A 21,799-nucleotide genomic window follows, 5' to 3' on the forward strand; every position below is an offset into this window, starting at 1 on the left:
CATTGTCCTTTATTTCTTTTACAGTAGAGCTTGATTGCCCACCAGGAAATTCCTAGAACACGGAGCACAAAAACCTCTTTTACTACCCGGACAATTCTAGGTCTATGTTGTGTTAATCATTTTATTTCCCACCATACTACCACCAATCTCCATTCATCTAATTAGTAATCGATTAATTTCCATTCAACAACGATTAGTTCAACTTGTACTGCAACAAATTATAATTACCCATAAGATTAAAGGATGAACCTGATCCCTTATACTGACATCCCTATTTCTCTTCATTGCTTCAACCAATCTCCTTGGGCTTCTACCCTATTCATTTACACCAACTACTCAATTATCAATAAGTTTAGGTATAGCAATCCCCTTCTCTAGGCAAGAAATGACTCATTGTCCTTTATTTCTTTTACAGTAGAGCTTGATTGTCCACCATGAAATTCCTAGAACACAGAGCACAGAAACCAAAGTCCTGGGTGTTATTAGGATTCTTCTAGTCCACAGTAGAGAGGTGGCTATCTCCTCACAAGAAAATTGGGGCAATTTTAGGATGAGGCCTTGATAGCTAGGCTGCCAAAAATACTTATAAATATTTATTATAGGCTGTTTAGCCAAGGATAGATGTGGGGCTAATTTATGAAAACCTCTTGCTGAAATAGCAAGAAATAAAACGTAAGTCTTAGGAAACTTATCAGGAGATTCTACAATATAGTAAAATAATCTGATTATATTCCTGTTTCCTCTGCCAGATGGTAAGCAGTTTGAAGGCAGAAACTGTGTCATATTCTTTAAAAATATAACTTTGAATTATCTAAGTGATTCATGAATATCATTTTTATAAAAATAAAAGTGACTAATAATGTTGAAATCTCCTTTGACTATCACCCCCAAACTAGTTTGCCCCCTCCTTCCCATTACCCACATGCCAGGCACACAAAGGTGGTTCACATGATGCTTGTTGACCTGCATGGGAGAGATCCAGAGTGGAAACTGAGAGAGGTTCAGCAGGCAGCAGGTGGTAGGGTGGGGGTGACTGACTCCTACCTGCCCCAATCGGGCCAAGCACCCTCTCTCTACACCACTGCCTGCAGGGCTACAAAAATTTTTTGGCTTGTCTCGGATTGCTAAACACGGATTTGGCTTGTCACGGATTGTGATATACAGCAGAGTTGATGTAAACTTCCACACTTTCTAGAGGATAGTTTTACTACTCTCATCAGAGTTGTGGTCGTATTTCCATGGGTTTAATCTGGTTTTGCTGGAGATGCTTCTCCAGGTCTACTGCTGGTCCTTGAAGGTGGAGACTCAGGGCTATCAAATTTTACCAAAATGACTTCTCCTTCAAAGGAAAGGGTGAGGATAGAAGATGAGGACATCTTCTGGTCAGGTATCGCCAGACATAGACGAACATGATCAGGAATCGGGGGATGTGAATCAGAATGGGCAGTGGGACAGGAACAGAGAAGTCAGACATGTACCAAGTAAGAAGGTGATGTTGACCTTCCTAAGCCCACCGGTTCAACCAATGACTGAGGCCCATGGTCTGGGTACAACTGGAAAGTGATGAGTACAAGTCAAGGACTTCCTCTTGGTTGAAAAAGCAAGGTCAAGAGGGAGGATGAAGAGTAGAAAAATGAAGAGAATCAATCAACCCTTTCGCAGCAAGACTTTGACCAAGTCACTTCCCTTCTGTACTTCTTTAGACCCATACCCCACCAGTGGGTATATGAATAACAGCCCATAACATGATATTTATGAGTCACTCTTCAGGATGAAGAGTGAGAGACTGTTCATGAATGGGGATCAGCCCTCTAGTGGTCCTTTCTCTTGGGCCCTCTGTTCAATCACTGATTTGCTGGCAATTTCTTTCAGTGTTGAATGCCTGTTTGTCTCACTGGGTGGAATTTACTTAAAATTCTTATCTGGGGTACATGCAGTAAGTGGAGAAAAATGTAAGACATTTTTTTCTTTGGTCATTACTAACGAGCCCTGAGGAAAAAGCCTGAGTGGCTTGTGTTAATCATTAAACTTGCCCATGGTCAGGTCTGAACTTTTACTCTGGTACATATTTGGCTGGGACACAAACGAGTTAGGTGAGTTATAGTCTAACGTGAGCGAGTTACCTGCGTGGTTGCTTCAGGCTGAGCTCTAACCAGATAACACGGCCGTCGGTTCTTGACAGAGAGAAATAAGATCACTTAGAAAGAAAGGATCATTTCTCCCTTGAGTCACAAGGAGACAGAAACAGAAAAAAAAAAAGGTACTGTTTGATCCAGAAAAGTCTCTGCTCTCTGTTTTCTAGGTGTTGTATCTCTTGTTAACGTTCTGGTGAACAAAAGGAAGAAATGGGAGATCTATAGCAGTGCCTTGCAGCTTTGTTCCTCGATGTCCCAAAGGAGCAGCTGAGAGGGAAGGGAAGAGGAAGGGAAGAGGGAGTGAGAGCAGAGAGAGGAGGGAGAGAGGAGGAGAACAAAAACGTGACTAAATAAATGCACACAGCTCTCCTCTGTGGTTGAAAAATTTTAGTTATGAGAAATAGAGTTTGAGTTTATTTTTAGGAAGAATTAGTAGATAGACTAATAAAAAATTACATTTATAATTGGCATGAAAAAGATGCTGTTTTGAATGTAGGGTTTTAAGAAAACCAATGTGAGAATGTTCATTTCTATTGTTCTAAGCTTGGGAGTAGGCGTTAAGAAGAAATGTTAAAGTCATGTAGCCAGATTGAAAATAGACTCTCCTGTGCTGAGTATATTTTGTCTGTGTAACAAGCAAGTCAGATCTTGTGCTTTTGGACTAAGTAGCAAATACACTTGGGTACTTTTCCCTATGCAGTAGATGTATTCTGAAAATGGAATATTTATAAGTTGAATTCTATTTCAAATAGATGTAAAAGTTGGGAATTTTGCAACGAAAAGGAACACTTGCTGAATCCACTTGAAAATACTAGAATTCCTTTCTTAAATCCAAGTAGCCTCCACACTTACCTTATCTGGTAATGACGGGGGTTGAGTGGGGGCAGGTACACAGACTATCTGTTTGTTTTCCCAACTCTTAGTACAGTGCTTAGCATGTAGTGGGCATAAAATAAATGTTTGCAGTGTTGTATTAAATAGATGTGATTACAGATTTTGAGCTGTCTCAATCAGAACATGCCTGTAAGATAAGTTTATTGCAAGTTTTTTGCAGTTTTTTTTGGGGGGGGGAGTGTTTTGTGGCTTTTATGTTTTCAGAAATGATGTAACTACCTCTGCTAATCTCAGTATTTTCTTAAAAATATAAATTAAATGGCCAGGTGTGGTAGCTCACGCCTGTAATCCCAGCACTTTGGGAGGCTGAGGCAGGGAGATCACTTGAGGCCAGGAGTTCAAGACCAACCTGGCTATCATGGTGGAAACCCATCTCTACAAAAAATACAAACATCAGCTGGGCGTGGTGGCACACACCTCTAATCCCAGCTACTTGGGAGGCTGAGGCATAAGAATCTCTTGAATCTGGCAGGTGGAGGTTACAGTGAACTGACATCATGCCACTCCAGCCTGAATGACAGAATGAGACCCTGCCCCCCCCACACCCCCCACACAAAGTGTGTGTGTATGTGTATATATATTAAATATATTTATATTTGTATATGTAATAAACATAAGCATAATTAAATATATATGTAAAACGTGTATTTAGTAGTACATGTGGTTGTTTAATTCTGTAATTTTCAAACTTTCAGAAAATTTCAGAGGCGCTATTTTTAAGAGGATTTTGTCTATGCCCTCTGCCATGGGGTGCTGGAGAGCAGCTCGGCACTCTCCCTAGAGCAGGCGTTAGGGTGCAAAGGCGTAAGTTTTCCGCCAGGCTTCCAAGGACTCTGCCATCCCACAGGAGAGTGCAAGCTGTTCATCTCAGATTAGGTAAACCCAGATTTAGGGTATTTAAATATGTATTCATCCACTCCAATGTACTAAGCCCTGTGTGGGACCTTCACACTTTCACACTAGGAAGGCTGTGGAAATAGCCGAGGAAAGAATCAGCGGAGGAGGGGCTCCTGAGCAGCCCCGCGAAGGTGCGCCAGGATCTCCTGAGACCACGGAGAGAGTTGAGGGAATCCAGGAAGGGACCAGCAGGGGCCCAGGCAGAGGCTGATGTGTGGAAGGCTTGTCTGAGTGACGGTGAGAACAGCGTGGCTGCAGTGCAGGGTTCAAACTGGAGAGCAGCACGAGGGAAAGCTGGAACGGCAGCACAGGGCAAAGCAAAACAGACTCCACCCCACCACGAACTAGAATTGTAATTTCTAGAATTCTTTTTAAAGCATGCTTCTATTCCATAATGAGTTAATGAAAAAGGTTATTATTATTTATCTAGCTTAAAATGAGTTGATGGGACACGCATACAATAAGCTGGTGGCACATGGAGGGCAGAGTGGGGATGATTTTATGCAAGGTTCTTAGACGATCCTTTTCTCCTGAACTTGGAAAGATGGTGGGTCCATTTGAAGACACTAAGACCATGTTTACCTCATCTCCTTAATTTTCCAGGTTTCAGTATAGCAAAATAATAGTATGTAAACAAAATGGTAATTTTTTTACGTCTTTTATTTTTTAGAAGGCACAAAAGCTATGCTGCTCCAATCAAAACTGAAAATGTTTTTAATGTCTGAGCAATCTTAAGAGTATTGATTTAAGTGGACAGGATGACTGCGTGGCTGATCTCTCTGATGGGTGTTGAAGCACTACTTTTGGCAGGTCAGTAGAATGTGTTTTGAAGGAGTTATAGATAACACAATAGGTTACCTTGAGAACTAATATTGAAACTTGAAGTATTATTTTGGTTGTATACCATAAATATATGCATTTTTAACTTGCCAATCAAAAAATTGAATTAAAAATATTGTTTTTAGAGGAGGTGTTAAAGTATTTGCTTTTGGGTTTAAATTATCTGTTGGATAATTGGTTTTTTGGGTTGTTGTTTAACAGTTGAGGTTACATACTGAAATGTTATGACTGTATACTTCAGTTGTTAATGGCCAGTGATGAAGCAGAGCTTTTAACAATAACTTATAATCTTTCTTTTATAATTCCTTTTGGGCTACGTGATGTAATTCTTTTTAGATTTTACTGCCCGACCTTCCCAAAGAGAATAACTTGTCGTAATAATTAGACTGCTTGTGTTATCTCAAATCATCTGTTCAATTTTCTCTGTGAATGGGGGTTATCCTCTGTATTTTTTATGGCATTTGTTTTTGGGCTTCTTTAGATAGAGGTATCTAATCATCTTTGGAGGAAGGTCTAGTCTGGCTGGGGCTGCCATGAATGGCTGTGCTAATGTGCCATGGTTCCCCACCACCCTCAGATGTGAAGTGCGTCATGAGAATAACTGTATATGGTAGTCCTGGGCTAGACACAGTTTCTGATAAAGAAACTATAAATTGTTCTGTCGGTAACACTTTCCTTGTTTATTACCTCACTGAGCAGCTGAGTGAGTTTTGCTGGCTTCCTTAACTCGGCCTTTCCTTCATCAAGCCATGTCCAGGAACATCTTCAAAGATGGAGGGATTGATTAAGGCCCATGCTTAGCTGGTGATCTATATGGGAGAATCCAATCTAGCCTAGCATATAAATTCCTTACTGGTTTTTTTTTTTTTTTTAAACAAAAGGAAATTCCAGCAATGATCCATGCTTCATCCCCTCTCTCAGCAGGCACGGCAAAAATCTAGGGAATTTTGTATTCATTTGGGAAGACATTCTCATCATGAGGGGAAACTAGAGGACAGTATATTAAGCAGGAGAATTGAAATAGGAACAGCTTCTATTAGGTTGGTGCAAAAGTAATTGCAGTTTTGCCATTAAAAAGAATGCAAAACAGCAATTACTTCTGCACAAACCTAATGGAAGTCTTTTTTTTCTCTCTGGGACTGGAGATAATTGGTGATCTTTATAGGGAAATATGGCCACCTGATTAAAGAGTGGAAAAGAGAGCACAGAGAGATAGTATGGGTTTCATTAGGACCCAAATATGTCCCTGAGGCTCTTTCCAAAGGAAGTAGAAATTCAGAATTGTCCTGATGAATGCAGGGTTTTTGAATGTCTAAGATGAGAAGAATTGGTTAAAATTTTCCTTAAAATGGGGCTTCCGATGATGTGTTTCCCACACCAGCAGCACCTGGTTAGAAATGTAAGTTCTTGGGCCTGCCCCAGACCTACTGAGCCAGAAACTCTGGGGATATGGCGCAGCAACCTGTGCTTAATCAAACCTTTCTAGTGATTCTAATGCAGGTTAAATTTTGCTTTAAAATATTGGGGAAGGTAGTGGTTGAATCTGACCTTCAAAACCAATGTTTTTTTCCACTTACTTACAGTACCTCACCTGAGTTTACATATTGAACCTGAAGAAGGTAGCCTTGCAGGGGGAACGTGGATTACAGTCATTTTTGATGGTAGGTTGGGGTTTTACCAAGTGCATGTTTCTTACGTATTGACCCACAATCCTAAAGAATGTGAGTCTTTGGTTTTCTTCGTTGTCTAAGGACAGGTGTAAAAGTGGGCCTGAAGGGAGATGAACAGACGGACCAATCTCTGTCTTTCTAGATACTGGCTTGCTAATGTCACGGAAGCAAAGCACAGTGTGCCATGACACATCTGTGTCCACTTTCCCATTCCAGGCTGTGGGATGGGACTCTGGGATTTCTGCATGAGATGATGTGGAAGTGTGTAGCATAGTGCTCAGCAATGCATCTCCCAGAACCTTGGCTATCTTCCTTAAAGACAGTCTTCTACTTGGGAGCTTCTACATCATTCCTTTGAATATCCATCCCCAGCAGAGTAAAGAGTAAATCTGAGGGCTGAAAAATTCTTTTCTGGATTTAGGTGAACCTGAAGAGAGAAAACTCTTTCATAAAATCATAAATGAGAAAACTCCTTTATACAGAAGCTATGAGGAAATTAGGAGTATTAATTTAATCCTTGGGTAAATTTAATGTCTTACATTGCCCCCAGGATCTTAGCACAGTTTCACACTATCCTGTGTCGATGACAATTCTATTCAGCCTGAGATTTCTTTCCCTTGCTTTAGGTTTGGAGTCGGGTGTTCTTTACCCCAACAATGGCTCTCAATTGGAGATACACCTGGTGAACACGAACATGGTGGCGCCTGCACTGCCGAGTATCCCCTGTGACGTCTTTCCTGTTTTCTTGGATTTGCCTGTGGTGACGTGCCGGACCAGGTATACCTGTCTGGGAATAGGAAGACCAGACAGGATGAGGGATTTTTGCTTATCTCAGTATCTTTTGGTGACATATTAGAGCAACTGTTGCTGTGATTCAATTGCCAGCTGTAGTTGTTTAAAAAAGTTTCATGTGAATATACTTTCTAAAAGGTCCCTAGCTGGGATCTAGAGCTTAAGGGAGGATGACAGTATGGGGAAGAACTTTGAGATATTCATAAGGAGGGGCTGGATTGTGTTTCCATTTTTTTTTTCTTTTTGCAGAGTTCTATGGCTATTAAGATTTTAATAAATGGTGCCATTTTGCCTTTGCAAATACTCATCTTTTGGAATAGACATAATTACAATGATTGCACATAAACCCCAAACTGGTTAGAAAGGAAATTTGCTTTAGGCTCTATTTGCTGAGTTTGACATTACCTCTATTTAGAAAATATTTTTATAGGACTCCAGGGGATCTATTTTCCTACTCAACTTCTTGTTGCCCTGTGAAGTTTAGACTAGTTCGTGTTCATTTTTATTTACTCATGTCTTAGGCATGAGTAAATAAAGTGCATAAAAGGGGATGATTGGTTAAGAGAAAAAAACCACGTTCTTTTCTTTTCTTTTCTGTTCTTTCTTTGAGGAAGTCACCCCTCTTCCATGTTTGGCTATCAAAATCACCAATCACACCACATATGCCACCTCTTCCCTGAACACTCAACTAAGTTATCTTTCTCTTTTTTGAAAGGAGAAGGAAAAACTTGTAGTAATTCATCCACAGGGTGTATGTGTGTGGACCCACACTTTTTGTGCAATTCATCACCCCGAAGGGATTTTTTTTTTTTTGTAATTTACACAAAGGTACAGCATGTGTAGCCTTAGTGACCCTGTGCCTCAGCTCTGAGTTTCTCATAACACTTATATGTCAGTTACCCACTTGTCAGATTCATCCTCACAGAATTAAGTTCTTTGAGGGCCGGGAGTGTGTTTAATCTCACCATTGTAGTCCTCATGATGCATTGTGCAATACCTTAGAAGGTGTTCAATAAATGTCTGTTGAGTTTAACTTTTTTATAGCACTACTATTGGTTTTAAAACTGGGTTATATATTTCCCTTAGGTTTTATGGTGCATTTGGGCATAGACATTCTGCAAAGACTTGCCATGAAATAAGTCAAAGCTCTGGAGATTTACATGTCCTATCTCCTTTATCCCAACATACTAATGATTTTTGGATGCACCATTGATTTTATGTCATCTTTTTAAAGAAAAGAAATATGACCTTATTAAATATACTAATTAATTGGAAGACAAATATCAGATTCAATTAAGTGTGAAAAATGTACAGTTTATCATCAACAAAATACTGTCTTACTCATCATTATCATAAAAACACATAATTGTTTTCTCTGAAACAGCCATTGCAGCATCAAAAGCAGCACTTCACGATCAAAATATAATGTGAACACAAATGTAATTTAAAATTTTCTATTGAGCCACTTGAAAAAGTCAAAAGAAACATGTGAAATTAATTTAATAATGTATTTTATTTAAGTCAACATATCTAAAATATTTCAATATGTAATATATACAAATTAATAATGAGATACTTTATATCTTTTTGCATACCAAGTCTTCAAAATTTAGTATGGATGTTATAATCATGGCATATCTTAATTGGGACTACCCACATTTCAAGTGCTTGATAAGCACATAAGACTAGGGGCTAACACAATGGACTATTCAGATCTAAATATTTAAGGTCATACTAAAGATTTTGTTGGAAAGGTTTGGAGAGGAGACACGTCTTAAATATAGCTTCTTTCTTATTCATCATATTCTTCCTCTTACAAAAATCAACATGGATGTCAGCATCAGGTGGCAATGAAGCCACTGCAAAATTTATGTAGAGGAGAGAAGATCCAGGACTCTCTGTTTTGATGGCTACATGAAGTGCTTATGGGCTGCTTGGACAATTATCAGAAAGAGCCTAGATTCAAGCCCCACTTTGCCCTTAACCTTTGAAGCTCCTACACATAAGTCTCTTAGTTTTTCTAACATTTTTTAAACCATGAAAATGGGGAATTATCAAAGTCTCTTCTAATTCTTAAAGTCCGATGAACCTATGATTCTGAGAAACATGAAATATTAAAAACAATTCAGGGAGTTTCAACACAAAAAACCATAACATTTTTTTGCTGAAGGACTCAGTTCTTAAAGTCTAATAATTATGAGTGGATCTAAGGTGAAAGGTGGCTGGTAAGAATCCTTGGTTAGCTCTGTTTTACAAGTGCATGGAGGAAATTTGAAGTGGCAAGTGGGCTCCTAGCTTTGGGAATTCATGGCTTTTGAGTCATAAGGATTTCCACTTTCTGTCCTCAGATCTCTGCTGTCTGAAGCACACGAGGGTCTGTACTCCCTGGAAGCATACTTCGGGGGACAGTTGGTAAGCAGCCCAAGTCCAGGACCACGAGACAGCTGTACCTTCAAGGTGGGTTCTAAGGTTGGAGGAAGGTATGTTTACATAGTCTGAGGGTGTGCTTGTGTTATTGAAAGGCAAATTGTAAATGAGCCACAGTGTCTGCTTGACCGTGTTAAAAGAAAATGGTGGATAGTAATGAGAGAGTTTCTTAGATCATACTAATGAAAGATGAATTTTGAACGCTTTTATGTCAGCCTTTAGCTAAATGCTTTATGTACATTATCTAATTCAATGCTCACAATTTTATGGGGTAGCTATTCACTGTCCTGTTTTTACAAATGAACAATCTGAGGCTCAGGGAGATTAAATAATTTGCCCATGTCATCAGGTAGTAACTGGCAGAACCAAGACTTGAACCTGCATCTGACTCTAAATTCTCATCTAAACGGAAGCCCATAGAGGGGCCACCAAGATTACCTTTGTGGATCAGTGTTTCATTTTACAGCTCGGATCATGCTGAGTCTCAGCATGGTGAAGACACTCAAGGACCCACATTTCTTGGTGAGGAGACCCAATTTCTACCTCTCTCCCTGCTTCCTGGTATATTTCTGTTAAGTCTTTCCAACACTGAACCAAAAGGGCATTTGCTGTTTAAATTCTCCTTCTTGCTGGGGGAGATCAAAAAGGAAGTAAAGAGAGAGAGAGAGTTTAGGAAGCCATGCCTGTCTTATTTTACAGCCTTGATACCTATACTGGGAGTTCATTTATATTTGGTTCAGTCTATTGTCCATTTCAGATTAGTTTTAAACGATCTCCGAAAAGGTAAGTCCTAGATGGTTTATGAAAAGCAGAGATTTGGCAGTACTTCTGTCAATGTGGTTGCACTTCACCTGGGGTACCTCTGTTTAAAGCTGTTTCAAAACATACAATGCAGTCACTAATGAATGCTCCTTCAGAATAAGGCTTCACCTTGTAAATTCGTCTCTCCTACGATCCGTGTTCCATATAGGCTATTTGTTTTTGAAATTTGGAATTTGCTGTTGCTTCCGTTTAATAACTTGTTTCTTAATCCAAGAGAATCTTGTTTTCTGGAATTTTGCTTTTGCACGTATGCAGCAGAAAGAAAAAACATTATATCATTCTTTCTTACTAAGAGCCGCACCACCACCTCTATCCTGTCTCAGGGAACATAACAGAAGAGAGAAGTCCAAGCATGCTTCTTAATCACCATGATCCTTTTCACCCCAGATGGTAGTTTTCCTGCTTATTAAAAGATTGGTTAGGAGCGAGAGGGGGAAATAAAAGAAACACTTCCTAAAATTGCACATGAAAGAAAACAAGTCCGTCAGTGGTTCAACTATCTTGGCAAGTTGATGAAAAATCACCAGGGGATGCAGTTAATGAGAAGCATTCCAAGCTAAATAAAACACGGCGTGTCTCTTTGTTTTGGGACTGGGACCGGGGAACCATGAGTATTAAAAATTAATCCCATCTTGCCAGTCCACTGCAAAGGGCCTGCTGTGGGCGCTGACAAGTTTGAATAACTCACAGAAGGTTGATCACACAGCTGGTGGCTGCAGCTTTCTCATCCTAATCTGCTGTATTTCCTCTCCTCTCTCCTGCTTCTACTGACCACACTGGGGCCCGAGGATCAGCATGCGGGAAGCTTGATTTGGAAGCTCATTAATTTTTCACTTTGTCATGTCTCTAGCCTGGTGGGTGACCAGGGGCCTGTTTCTCTTAGAAATGTACCATGTTACGTTGTGTCAGCTCAGAGAGAATCACAAGTGAAGCCCTGTTTGAGGTTTAACCCCAAGGCTGCCTCACCACAATCTCAGGTGTTGGGAGGGAGTAATAAAGGGGTTGCTCTGTTTCCCATGGAAGTCTGGTAGAAGGATTACAGACTGAGTGCTGGTTCTTAGATTTCAGGTTGAAATAGAGAGGTATGCTTCCTTATTTGGTTTGGACTCAGTTGTTCCAGCTGCCTCAGCTTCTAAACATCTGTGAGATAGGTCAATAACCACTACTGTACTTCACTAGGCTCCTATGATATAGTCCAGTTGAAATAATGTTGGTATGAAGGCCTAGGGGCAGTGGTTGGCTGGGAGGCTGGGGTGGGGACTGAATGTTTGGCAGGTGTGTGTGTAACTGTATTAATCTTTATCTTTTGGTGTGATCAGAGCCAGTTCCCAAGCTGTGAAGTAACAACATTGTTATTCTGACCCCCTGACAGCACATATTTTCTGTGAACTATTTTCTAACCCTTTCCTTTAGAAAGTGAGGAAATTAGCCTTCACGGCAGACTATACAGCATATGGATCAATACTTAAAACCTATGCCTGGCAAGCCACCATCAGCTTTGTTGAAATGTCTGTTGATTCTCAATGTCTGATTAGGGCTGTTGATTAACAACTGAGTTATTGTTTGGTGATATTCTCTCTGGGAATCCTGAGGTTCTGAAAGAAGACCAAACAAAACAATTTGCTGCTGTAATTTGTTTTGCAAATGGGAAGCACTGTAGGTTGTATGGAATGGTGGTAGTCTAGGCATCTAGAAGGGGTTGGCGAGGGGGAGGGAGGAGGAGACTAGGTCTCTTCCTAGGTAAGTCATTGGCTCACAGGTCAAGCCTTGGTCTGGCCAGTCCATCACATTGGCCCTGGTGTGATTTCCTGATGGAGTAATGCACTAATCTTAGATTAACCCAGATGCCTACAGGTGAGATGGAGTTCCTGAGATTGTCTCATTCTCACCTCTCCTTCCAGGCAGTATATCAGTCATCCAGATTGGGCGAGTCTATCCATTCACAAAAATTCGAATGTTGTCTACATACTAGTCTATGCACAGAGACACAGCAGCGACTCAGTCAGGCATTGTCCCTGCCTTCATGGAGCTTATGGTCAGCAGAGAGTGTGCTTTGGGGACAGGGGGCATTGTAAGATGATTTGGAGTGCCACTGCCAGGCTTTCTCAGGCTCCCACTGCTCCCATTGATGCTGCTTTCCTCCTTCTTGAAGAACAATGTTGCTTCCCATTCCTTGAATCTTTTGAGTCATTTTCCTCACAGCAGGTACCTTCCACTTCTCTAGTAAGTGCCTCAGTTGTGTACCTATCCAGCTTCTCATTTTTTGTAGCTTACTGATACCTACCAAGGTGCTGGCTGTTAATGATTTAAGTTTTGATCCAATTAAATAAGTGCATTCCTTTCTAGAAAAATCAAAATCTTCAAGGCCTCAAAACATCAAATTACAACAATGGAATTAAAAGACTGATGTTCTGCATGAAGACCTGTCTACCTTTCTTTCTAGTAACATGTGTTCTTGGGTATGGAAGGTGGGCAGGTGGAAATAGGCTTGTCAAGGTTTGGACAATATGGTACAGAATAGAGGGCTATGTGACCTTAATCAAATTACCTCTACCTCATCTATAGGAGAAATATGATAATATCCATCATTCCTGTTTCATAGAAATATTACAAGGATAAAAAGAACTAGAAAGATGTGAGGGTGACACAAGGAAATGTAACCATTTATTACCTTCAAGTAATGCTGTCTGAGGAATGGCTTGTGCCTCCTGTGTTTGTGAATATTTTAATGACATGCTCACTTGTGGTACTATTTTCTAAACAGTTTTCCAAGGCGCAGACACCCATCGTTCACCAAGTTTATCCGCCAAGTGGAGTTCCAGGTAAGAAATCTTCTATTAAAATAGGAATAATTGTGAATCTCTTTGCCAAAGCTTGTTGCAAACCTAGGTGAGTGGTTTTTATGAGTGGGAAAATTTAGCTGCTTCTTTGATGCTGTTTTGAAAATAAGACTCAACCTCTGGTTCATTTTTAACGTGCTTTGGTTTTACTTCTGGGCACTTTTGCTCTGTTACTTCACTGATAACAAAAGGAATGCAAACATGAAAAGAAAAAGAGGACAGCAAAATCAAACGAGTTGATGTTGGAGACTGGAGGAAAGAGGAGTCATCCTTGCTTTTAACTTTGTAATCATTCACATAATAATAAACCTTTATTAAACTGTGTGCCAGGAGCCAGTCTAAGCTCTTCAGATGTCTCACTAGATCCTCGCAAAAACCTGATAATAGAAGGGCTATTTTTATTCCCATTTTGCAGATGAAGAAATGAGGTAGCAAAAGGTTAAGGAATTTGCCAAAAGTCATACAGATAATAAATACCACAGTTGAGATTTGAACCAGACAGCCAGAATCCAGAGTGGCCCATATATTCACCATTTTGTCGTTAACTTTAGTCTTCATCTGGGGGTTTTGTTTATAAAGTTAGAGAGCACACAGATATATAAAAGCCAGGAGGATAGAAAAGAAGATTATATAAAGCTGGGGGATTTACATAAAAGAAGGGATTGCAACTGAGAAGTGGATTCAGGGATTGCTAAATCTGCCTTAAAACTAAGTAGTAAACACAACTAGGATTATATATAATTTGCTGTCTGATTCCTGCCAAATTCCTACCTTTATTTAAGGTTTTCCACTTGTTAGGGTTTCCAAAATGGTATGAGTGTGCTAAAAAGTTGCTGAATTTTTATTATAGTTGTGTCTAAATGCATAGATGGATCTTGTTGTTTTGATTGGCTCAACTGCTCAAGCATGTCAGAATGAAGATCTAAGTTATTGAAAAGCGTTTTATATGTTCTATGTTTGTGTGTATAGACACATATTATGTATGAGTGAATTTAAATTATATTTCAGAGAATGTGAATTTGGCATGCTCTTACTCATGCGGGATTTTCACAGATCTGTTCCTTTCCATTTGTCTGAATAATCAGGACCTGATACTTTATGAAAGAGGGATGTGGTCTGTGAAAATCACATGCAGTCATTTGGGTCCCTGCTGCTCTGGTGTTAGAAACTCCTGTTTAGATAGCAGAAGTCTTGTTAGGGTGAGGGATGAGGAAGCAGCCGGCCGTTAGAGGTGTGAAATGGAATGTCAGCTGGCACCCAGATCTGCCAAGCCCATTTCTCCCACCAAGCTGGAGTTCTGCTCCGTGTCTCTTCCACCTTCTGGGGAAAGGATTGGTGGCTGGCTGGGTTGGAGTGGTCCCCCTGGGCAGGATTCACACGGCTGCATCTTTATAATCACTTTCCAGATGAATACTCTCATTTCATTTGGGAAGCCTGCCCAGTGTAGCAGCCAGGGAGATGGGGGAGGTGGTAGGGACAAGAGGGGTGATGCTTTCTGAGCAGTTGGGTTTGTATACGTGGTTAGCAGTTTTCCAGTATGACATGGAATCCCCCAGCACCGTGTTCTGGTGTGGCCATTTGTCAGCCTCTGTTGGCTATCTTTGTTTAGAAACAAAACAAAAACCCACAGAAATTCCTAATTTCTACAACCTTTTGTTAGTTTTAAAATTGTGCCTGTCAAAGCTAGAAGTCATACTCACCGAGGCTAGGGTATTGATCATTTGGCCCTATTGAAATTAGAATTATTCTGCCAGAATTTTTTTTAGCAGTAACAGGAAACTTGAGACTCCAGGTTTCTGCCAACTCTGTGACCTTTGCCTGTTATTAGGTCATTCTACCCATGCACCTACAAAATGGTGGCCGTAATACCTTCTGGAAGGTTTCTATTATTTTAGTGAGGGTCATTCACTAAAGATGCAGATGAAAGTCACTTCTTATTAATAACACACAAGTGCAATATGAAGGGAACATCTTTTTGGTTGCATTCTTTGGTGGCCTTCAATGTCTATAAAGAGGCTCAGTTTTCTGGATTTCATGACCTCATTAGTCCCTCAGTACCCTTTTCTCTTCTATTCTTTGACTTGAGGTTTATCTCCCTAACCCACATTCTGTCACCTGTAAACATTGCCTGTGATGGTTTAAGTAGACACGGTTAAATATTCTAATTATTTGGAAGGCATATACTTGGGATCCCTGAAGACCCATCAGATTGTGTGATATAAGCCTCTTCATATGAAAAGCCTGTTCATTTTAGCAAGTGCCCAGAGGAAAGCCTCATGAAGCCTGGAGCACCCAAGGCACATGTTCTTAAATCTCAGTTGGATGGATGGTCTCCACAGAGCCAAGAGAATGGAACAGGGCAGTGTGTGGTGACGAGCCCCTTCTTTCTGAAACGTTCACACTTTGAGACTGTGAAGAAGACCCATTATTCCTTCTGTGCTCCATGCATAGATGATTAAGTCTGTGATGGAAACAATAGCTTATTTTAGCTTTTATATTTTATAATATTTATCACTAAATCATACCCTTGACCTTACTGTTGTACAATTTATTAAAAGTATTAATTTTCTGGGTCATGACCTGTTTTGCCATATTGAGTATATGTAACCAAAAAGAAACATGGTTTTTTAAATTATACATTGAGTTTGAGCTGAGTCCATTAAATTAAAAAAAAATTCCTTCTTCAAACAGGAAAACTAATACATGTATATGGCTGGATTATGACCGGAAGATTGGAAACTTTTGATTTTGATGCTGAATACATTGATAGGTAAGCGTGTGTTTGTTTTTGTGTTTAACTAGTTACATACATGCTGCACGGCTTCCTGGGACCAGCTTCCCTGATGGCAATAAATTGTAAGCAGTTGGCACAGAATTGCTATTTTCCTCTCTTTGCAGTTTATGGTCCCTCATGAGCTGGGCTTCAGCAAACTTTGCTAATGTAATTGCAACTGGTCGATTAAGTTGGTCCATTTATTTACTGACAACTAGTCACTCTGGGCTCAGTGTGAAATGAACTGTAATTGCATCTGTGGATTTTCTTTTTGAATTCTCACCCTTCCTTCCTTTGTTTCTGAGGCTGAAATAGATTCTTTATAAAATGATGTGTAAACCCAAAAGCCCATTATAACTTTCTTATTTGGTTGTTATCCATTTGTGCTTTAAAAATTGTATTAGTGGGATCAGAGGAAAACGTGGACACAGGTACTAAAAGCCATAGAGCTTTTAATGTTTTCTGGGAATGATTAGGATGTCAACATGACTTTCTTCACTGGAGATGTGGTGGAAAGTGTTACTATTAAATCATCCACACTAGAGAGAGAGGAGAACAAGACAAAAAGTGTTGAAATTGTAGAGGCTGTAAGAAGCTCTAAGCAACTGTAATCATTCAACAAATGAAGCAACTGTACTGAGGATTTATAAGGTAGACGGAAAATAATCTTACTATATGCTCAGCTGCGTAGATTCTATACATGGTGTCTAATTTTTCCTTCACTTGGGATGGGTTGGGGGCATCCTCTTCTGTTCTATTCCATTTGTCTGATTTTGCCCTAGTTGAAGAGAACATGATCTGATTACTCTCAGGATTTACATTTCTGGCATTAAGCAATGGTCAACCTACCTTACTAGAAAACTACTCTTGTTGTAGGGGGTAGAAACTCCTACTACATCCTTGGGAATGTGCCACATTTGCTAGTTGGTCCCATCCCAGCCATCATCTGGGATATAGTCTTTGAAAGGGGGAATAAAGGCATAAATGCAATATTATCTCTGTGTGGAACCAATGTAGCCAGTGTGGAGATTCTGAAGGTTTTTGGGAAGGGAGAAATATTTTCTGTTTAGTGTGAAAGCATGAGCCATGAGTGCACCCCTACTCTGCTGAGAATTTGACTTGACATCTGCTTTCAGCCACCTGCAATAGTGCAGAAAAATCCAGAGGAGAATGTTCATAGCCATGTTTCCTCTGAGTTTTTTGAGGAATGTTTATTGGGAGCATTGCACAATTATCCCTTGTCTTTTGTTTTCCTTTTTTTCTTTTTTTCAAAATCCAGCCCAGTGATCTTGGAAGCTCAAGGAGACAAATGGGTTACTCCTTGCTCTCTTGTAAATAGGCAGACGGGAAGCTGGTGAGTGTCTTATTTATCTTGCCAATGCATATGCTTGTAAGTTCTTCCACATGGATACAACACACACACACTCTCTTTCTCTCCCCACTCACCACATATCTGTTTTTTTAAAAATATAAATCACACATAGCTATTTACTGCCTTATCTTTAGACTACTGAAAAAGACACAGGGATTGATTCAAAGTGCATATTGAAGTGGATGCCAAAACCTTCCTTGAAAACACATAGCTAATACTTGTTAGGGGCTTACTATAGGCCAAGCTCTGCTTGAATGCTTTACATTGAAGTCACCCAATAATCTTGGGAGTATGTATGATTACTAGTCTCACATTACAGATGAGGAATTTGAGAAACAGAGAAGTTAAGTAACTTGCACAAGGTCTCACAGAGAGCAAGTGGCAGACCTGGGATTTGAACCTTGTCTAACTAATCAGCTCCCAGAGTTCATGATCTTAACCACTATACTTCAGTGACTAGCCAAAGGTAGAAATAACTTAAAAATTTAGGAATAAGTTTCTACACTCTCCAGTTTAAAGACCCAACGTTTTACTGTATTTTTACTTCACTCTGGACAGGGTGGGTTGCCCTTCCTTTGAGGCCATTACAAGAATGACACCCTATGGTTTCACTTTTTCGGGCTGGTGTATAGTAGAGCCAAATTCTACACTTGTGTGTAGTCTTCCTTGTGTCTGCATTTTGTTTGGTCAGAATTGTCCTTTATGGGGTTCATACTTGATAACAGATTTTTTTTAAAATAAAGGTTTTGTTATACTTGTCATATGACACATTTGAAAAGAAAGGACCAAGTGCTTAGAGTAATACTAGTTAGTACTAGGGCAAATGCTTAGGGTATTACTAACTAGTATTACCCTATATATACACTAGTTAGTAATACCCTAAGCATTTGCCCTAATGAACTCATTATACCTTCAGTACCTACCATTTTCTCTGGCAAATTTGTTTTTCCTTTTGCTTTCTACTTTCCTGGTTAAAGAGTCAGATCTTCTGGTGGTGAGTTGTCTGGTCATTCTTACCTCCATTTGTCTTTTCCTTAGTTATCCTATCCAGGAGGACCATGGTCTTGGGACTCTGCAGTGCCATGTGGAAGGCGATTACATCGGTCTGTTAGAGAAGTAACATAATTTTAAAGTCTTATCCATTTCTTTCTCTGTATCCAGACAAAAACAATTGCAAGATTGGTTCACATGAGGATAATAATAATAACAATAATTACTATTTGTTAAGAATTCCCTGGAGGCCGGGCGCGGTGACTCAAGCCTGTAATCCCAGCACTTTGGGAGGCCGAGACGGGCGGATCACGAGGTCAGGAGATCGAGACCATCCTGGCTAACACCGTGAAACCCCGTCTCTACTAAAAATACAAAAAACTAGCCGGGCGAGGTGGCGGGCGCCTGTAGTCCCAGCTACTCCGGAGGCTGAGGCAGGAAAATGGCGTAAACCCGGGAGGCGGAGCTTGCAGTGAGCTGAGATCCGGCCACTGCACTCCAGCCCGGGCTACAGAGCAAGACTCCGTCTCAAAAAAAAAAAAAAAAAAAAAAAAAAAAAAAAGAATTCCCTGGAAAACACTACTATATGAAACAGCTCATATAGAAACTAATTTAATGCCACCAACCTGTGAAGTTGGTGGAATTTTTTGGCTTTGCAGGTGAGAAAAATTGAAGTTAGTTACCAGTAGATCAATATTTAAATGATGCTCCATCTAGCCTGGGCTCTTCCCTGCTATGCAATACTACATTTGCCCTTTTATTGCTAGAAGGCCACATTGCTAATGATGCTAAGCTTATGAGGTGTTGTTTTGGTGGTGGGGGGTAAATAAATTACAGGTTTGGTTGGTAATTTGATGATGTTGGAGTCTTTGGGCTTATGAAAGCAATGGCCTGGCCCAGAAGATTCATGCAGATTCCTGAGTTAATGTGTGTTTCTTTGTGTTACAGGCTCCCAGAATGTTAGCTTCTCAGTATTTAATAAAGGAAAGTAAGTAACTGGGTATAGAAATAGGCAAATTTGTCTTCATTTTATATTATCTATCTCTCTCATCTTGCTTACTTTATCTTTTTACGATGGAAAATTTTAAACATATACAAACAGAATAGTATAATGAGACCTCATGTACCTCCTTGACTTTTTTTACTTCGGTGAAAAAAATTGTGTCCTCGTCACTAATCTGTAGGCAATGTGTGTTTCGAAATGGTGGTGGTGCAGAATTTTGGAAATTAAATCTTAAGTAATTTCCAAGTACTGTAGGTTGAAAACTGTCACAAGTATCTTATAAGGAACATGGTTTCATGAAATACATTGTACCATCCAGGAAGTGCCTTCTTCAAAAGGGAAGGGGTCCACATTTCATCACACTTTGAAGTGACAAATCCGGATTCTGGATTTCTGAATCCTTACCTTACATTCTGTCCCTATATAATTTGACAAGTGTTTCTGTTAAAAGTGCAGGGTCTAGTTGATAATAATTGCATTGTAATGGCAGTGGCAATTATATATAGCTCTACAGCCCAAAGTATGGAGATTTTCTCTCGTTCTCATTTTGGAAGAAATAAAATTAATGTCTATTGAGTATTGATTATAGGCCAACTAAGGGCTAGGCCCTTTCACACTCATCATTTCATTGAACATTTGTGGCACTCTATGAAGCAGGCATTATTCCCATATGACAATTTTATATATCAGAAAACAACTTTGTCCCAGTAGTATTGTTCTCTAGTCATCCAAGGGAGCTGCTATTTCAACTGTTCTAAAGATCGATAGAAGGAAGATCCCAATCTTCCTTTCAGGCAGCTGACTAAAAAAAATGCAATCCCAGATGCTATTTTCATTCAAAACAGAACTTTGTCTTTTTCGAAGGTCAATGGTCCACAAGAAGGCATGGCTGATCAGTGCTAAACAGGACCTTTTCCTATACCAGACACACTCAGGTACTATTCCCCTTTATGAAGTACCCCTTCCCTTGTGCGTCACTCAACGTTGGCCCCTCCTTCCCTATCTTTTGGCCATTTCTTGATGACCATTAACACCCAAAGCTATCCCTACAATCATAGACAGCCTTGTGGTTTTGGTTGAGATTAAATTGCTTGTATCCATGTCAGGTTTAGTTAATATATTAAAAGAGTCTTGATAATATACTTCTATACAAAGTCTATGGATATAAACTGAATAAAAGAAAGGAGAGTCTTGCTTTATTCTATGTTCTGAAAGTAAAAGAAAAAAGGTGGCACTTAAAAACTCTTAAAGCACATCTTTCCAGTTACTTCAACATCCATCTCTGAACATTCATTCAACAATTTATGACTAATATTGACATTAAGCTGTTCTGTTACCATCTGATGAGTAAACCGTCATACTAAAAAAAAAGAATGTGAAAATTGGAAGCTTGCATGGAATTGTGAACTCAATTTGGTAGTAGAAAGCTGGCTACTAAAGAATACTTAGATTCTAGAATGGAATACAGTCACACAGCCACTGAAGAACTGTGTGAGGTAGGTTCAGACTCCGGAAGCAATCAAAATCTACCTTTGTCAAAAGTGCAAGATAATTCGCAGGCCATGGAGCAAATGTCATTTGCCCTCTAGATAGCCTAGTCCTGCAACAGCTGAATTTTCACCCTGATTTTTCCTTTCTTTAAACAGTATAACTCGTCTGTTTGGGGTAAGTTTGAAGAAGCGCCCAAGGTGATAGTGATAGTGATAGCTGCTACAGGAAGAATGTCAGACCTTGTTAAGTGCTTTACATAAAATCTCAATATTTATTTCACTGAACTATGAGATGGTTTAACATTAGCCCCATTTTACAGATGAGGAAACAGACTCAGATAAACAAGCATCTTTTCCAAAGCCAAAGGTTTTAGTGCTAGAACGTTTAGTTCCAATTCCAAATCTTATGTCCATAGCCAATATATGGTGGGAAGTACACTCTTCTTGCCACTCCACTCCAAGGTTTTTGTGAGCCTGCCCATCACTATCAAACCCTGGAATGATTGATAGGCTGACAGGTATCCCTGACGACACAGTGCTTTTACATTTCCAGGGCCAATGTCTTCTTGGGATCAGGACTCACAGACCAGAACTTCTTCACAGCAGAGGAGGCTGTAGGAAAAGAGGGTGTGGACAGCCATGAAGAGCCCTGGGCTGAGCTCCTCGGGGGCTGACATTCAATCACTAGTTGAGCGTGGTTAAGCCTTTTAAGCTTTCTGAGCCTCAATTAAGCATCTCTAAAATGGACAAAGTGGTGCTTATCCTTCTTATGCCAAAAGTCGTCTAAAGAGGTAGAGGAGCAAGAATCTTGGAATTCATCCAAGATTTCTCTTTCTTCCTCCTATCCATATCCA

The 21,799-nt window shown here is 39.9% G+C and overlaps 1 protein-coding gene across 1 annotated transcript in view; it reads left to right on the forward strand.

The window, feature by feature from the left end:
• Positions 1-2,091: 2,091 nt before the first annotated feature.
• Positions 2,092-21,799, forward strand: part of PKHD1 (PKHD1 ciliary IPT domain containing fibrocystin/polyductin) — a 464,388-nt gene continuing 444,680 nt past the window's right edge. Inside the window, 11 exon segments of the mRNA XM_005552760.5 lie at positions 2,092-2,260; positions 4,597-4,736; positions 6,350-6,427; positions 7,063-7,213; positions 9,577-9,685; positions 13,242-13,299; positions 16,009-16,087; positions 17,370-17,444; positions 18,501-18,565; positions 19,401-19,440; positions 20,320-20,390. Of these exon segments, the coding sequence (XP_005552817.3) occupies positions 4,685-4,736; positions 6,350-6,427; positions 7,063-7,213; positions 9,577-9,685; positions 13,242-13,299; positions 16,009-16,087; positions 17,370-17,444; positions 18,501-18,565; positions 19,401-19,440; positions 20,320-20,390 (778 nt within the window). The 5' untranslated portion in view covers positions 2,092-2,260; positions 4,597-4,684.

The sequence above is a fragment of the Macaca fascicularis genome, chromosome 4 (assembly GCF_037993035.2).
Source record: "Macaca fascicularis isolate 582-1 chromosome 4, T2T-MFA8v1.1".
Taxonomy (NCBI): Eukaryota; Metazoa; Chordata; class Mammalia; order Primates; family Cercopithecidae; genus Macaca; species Macaca fascicularis.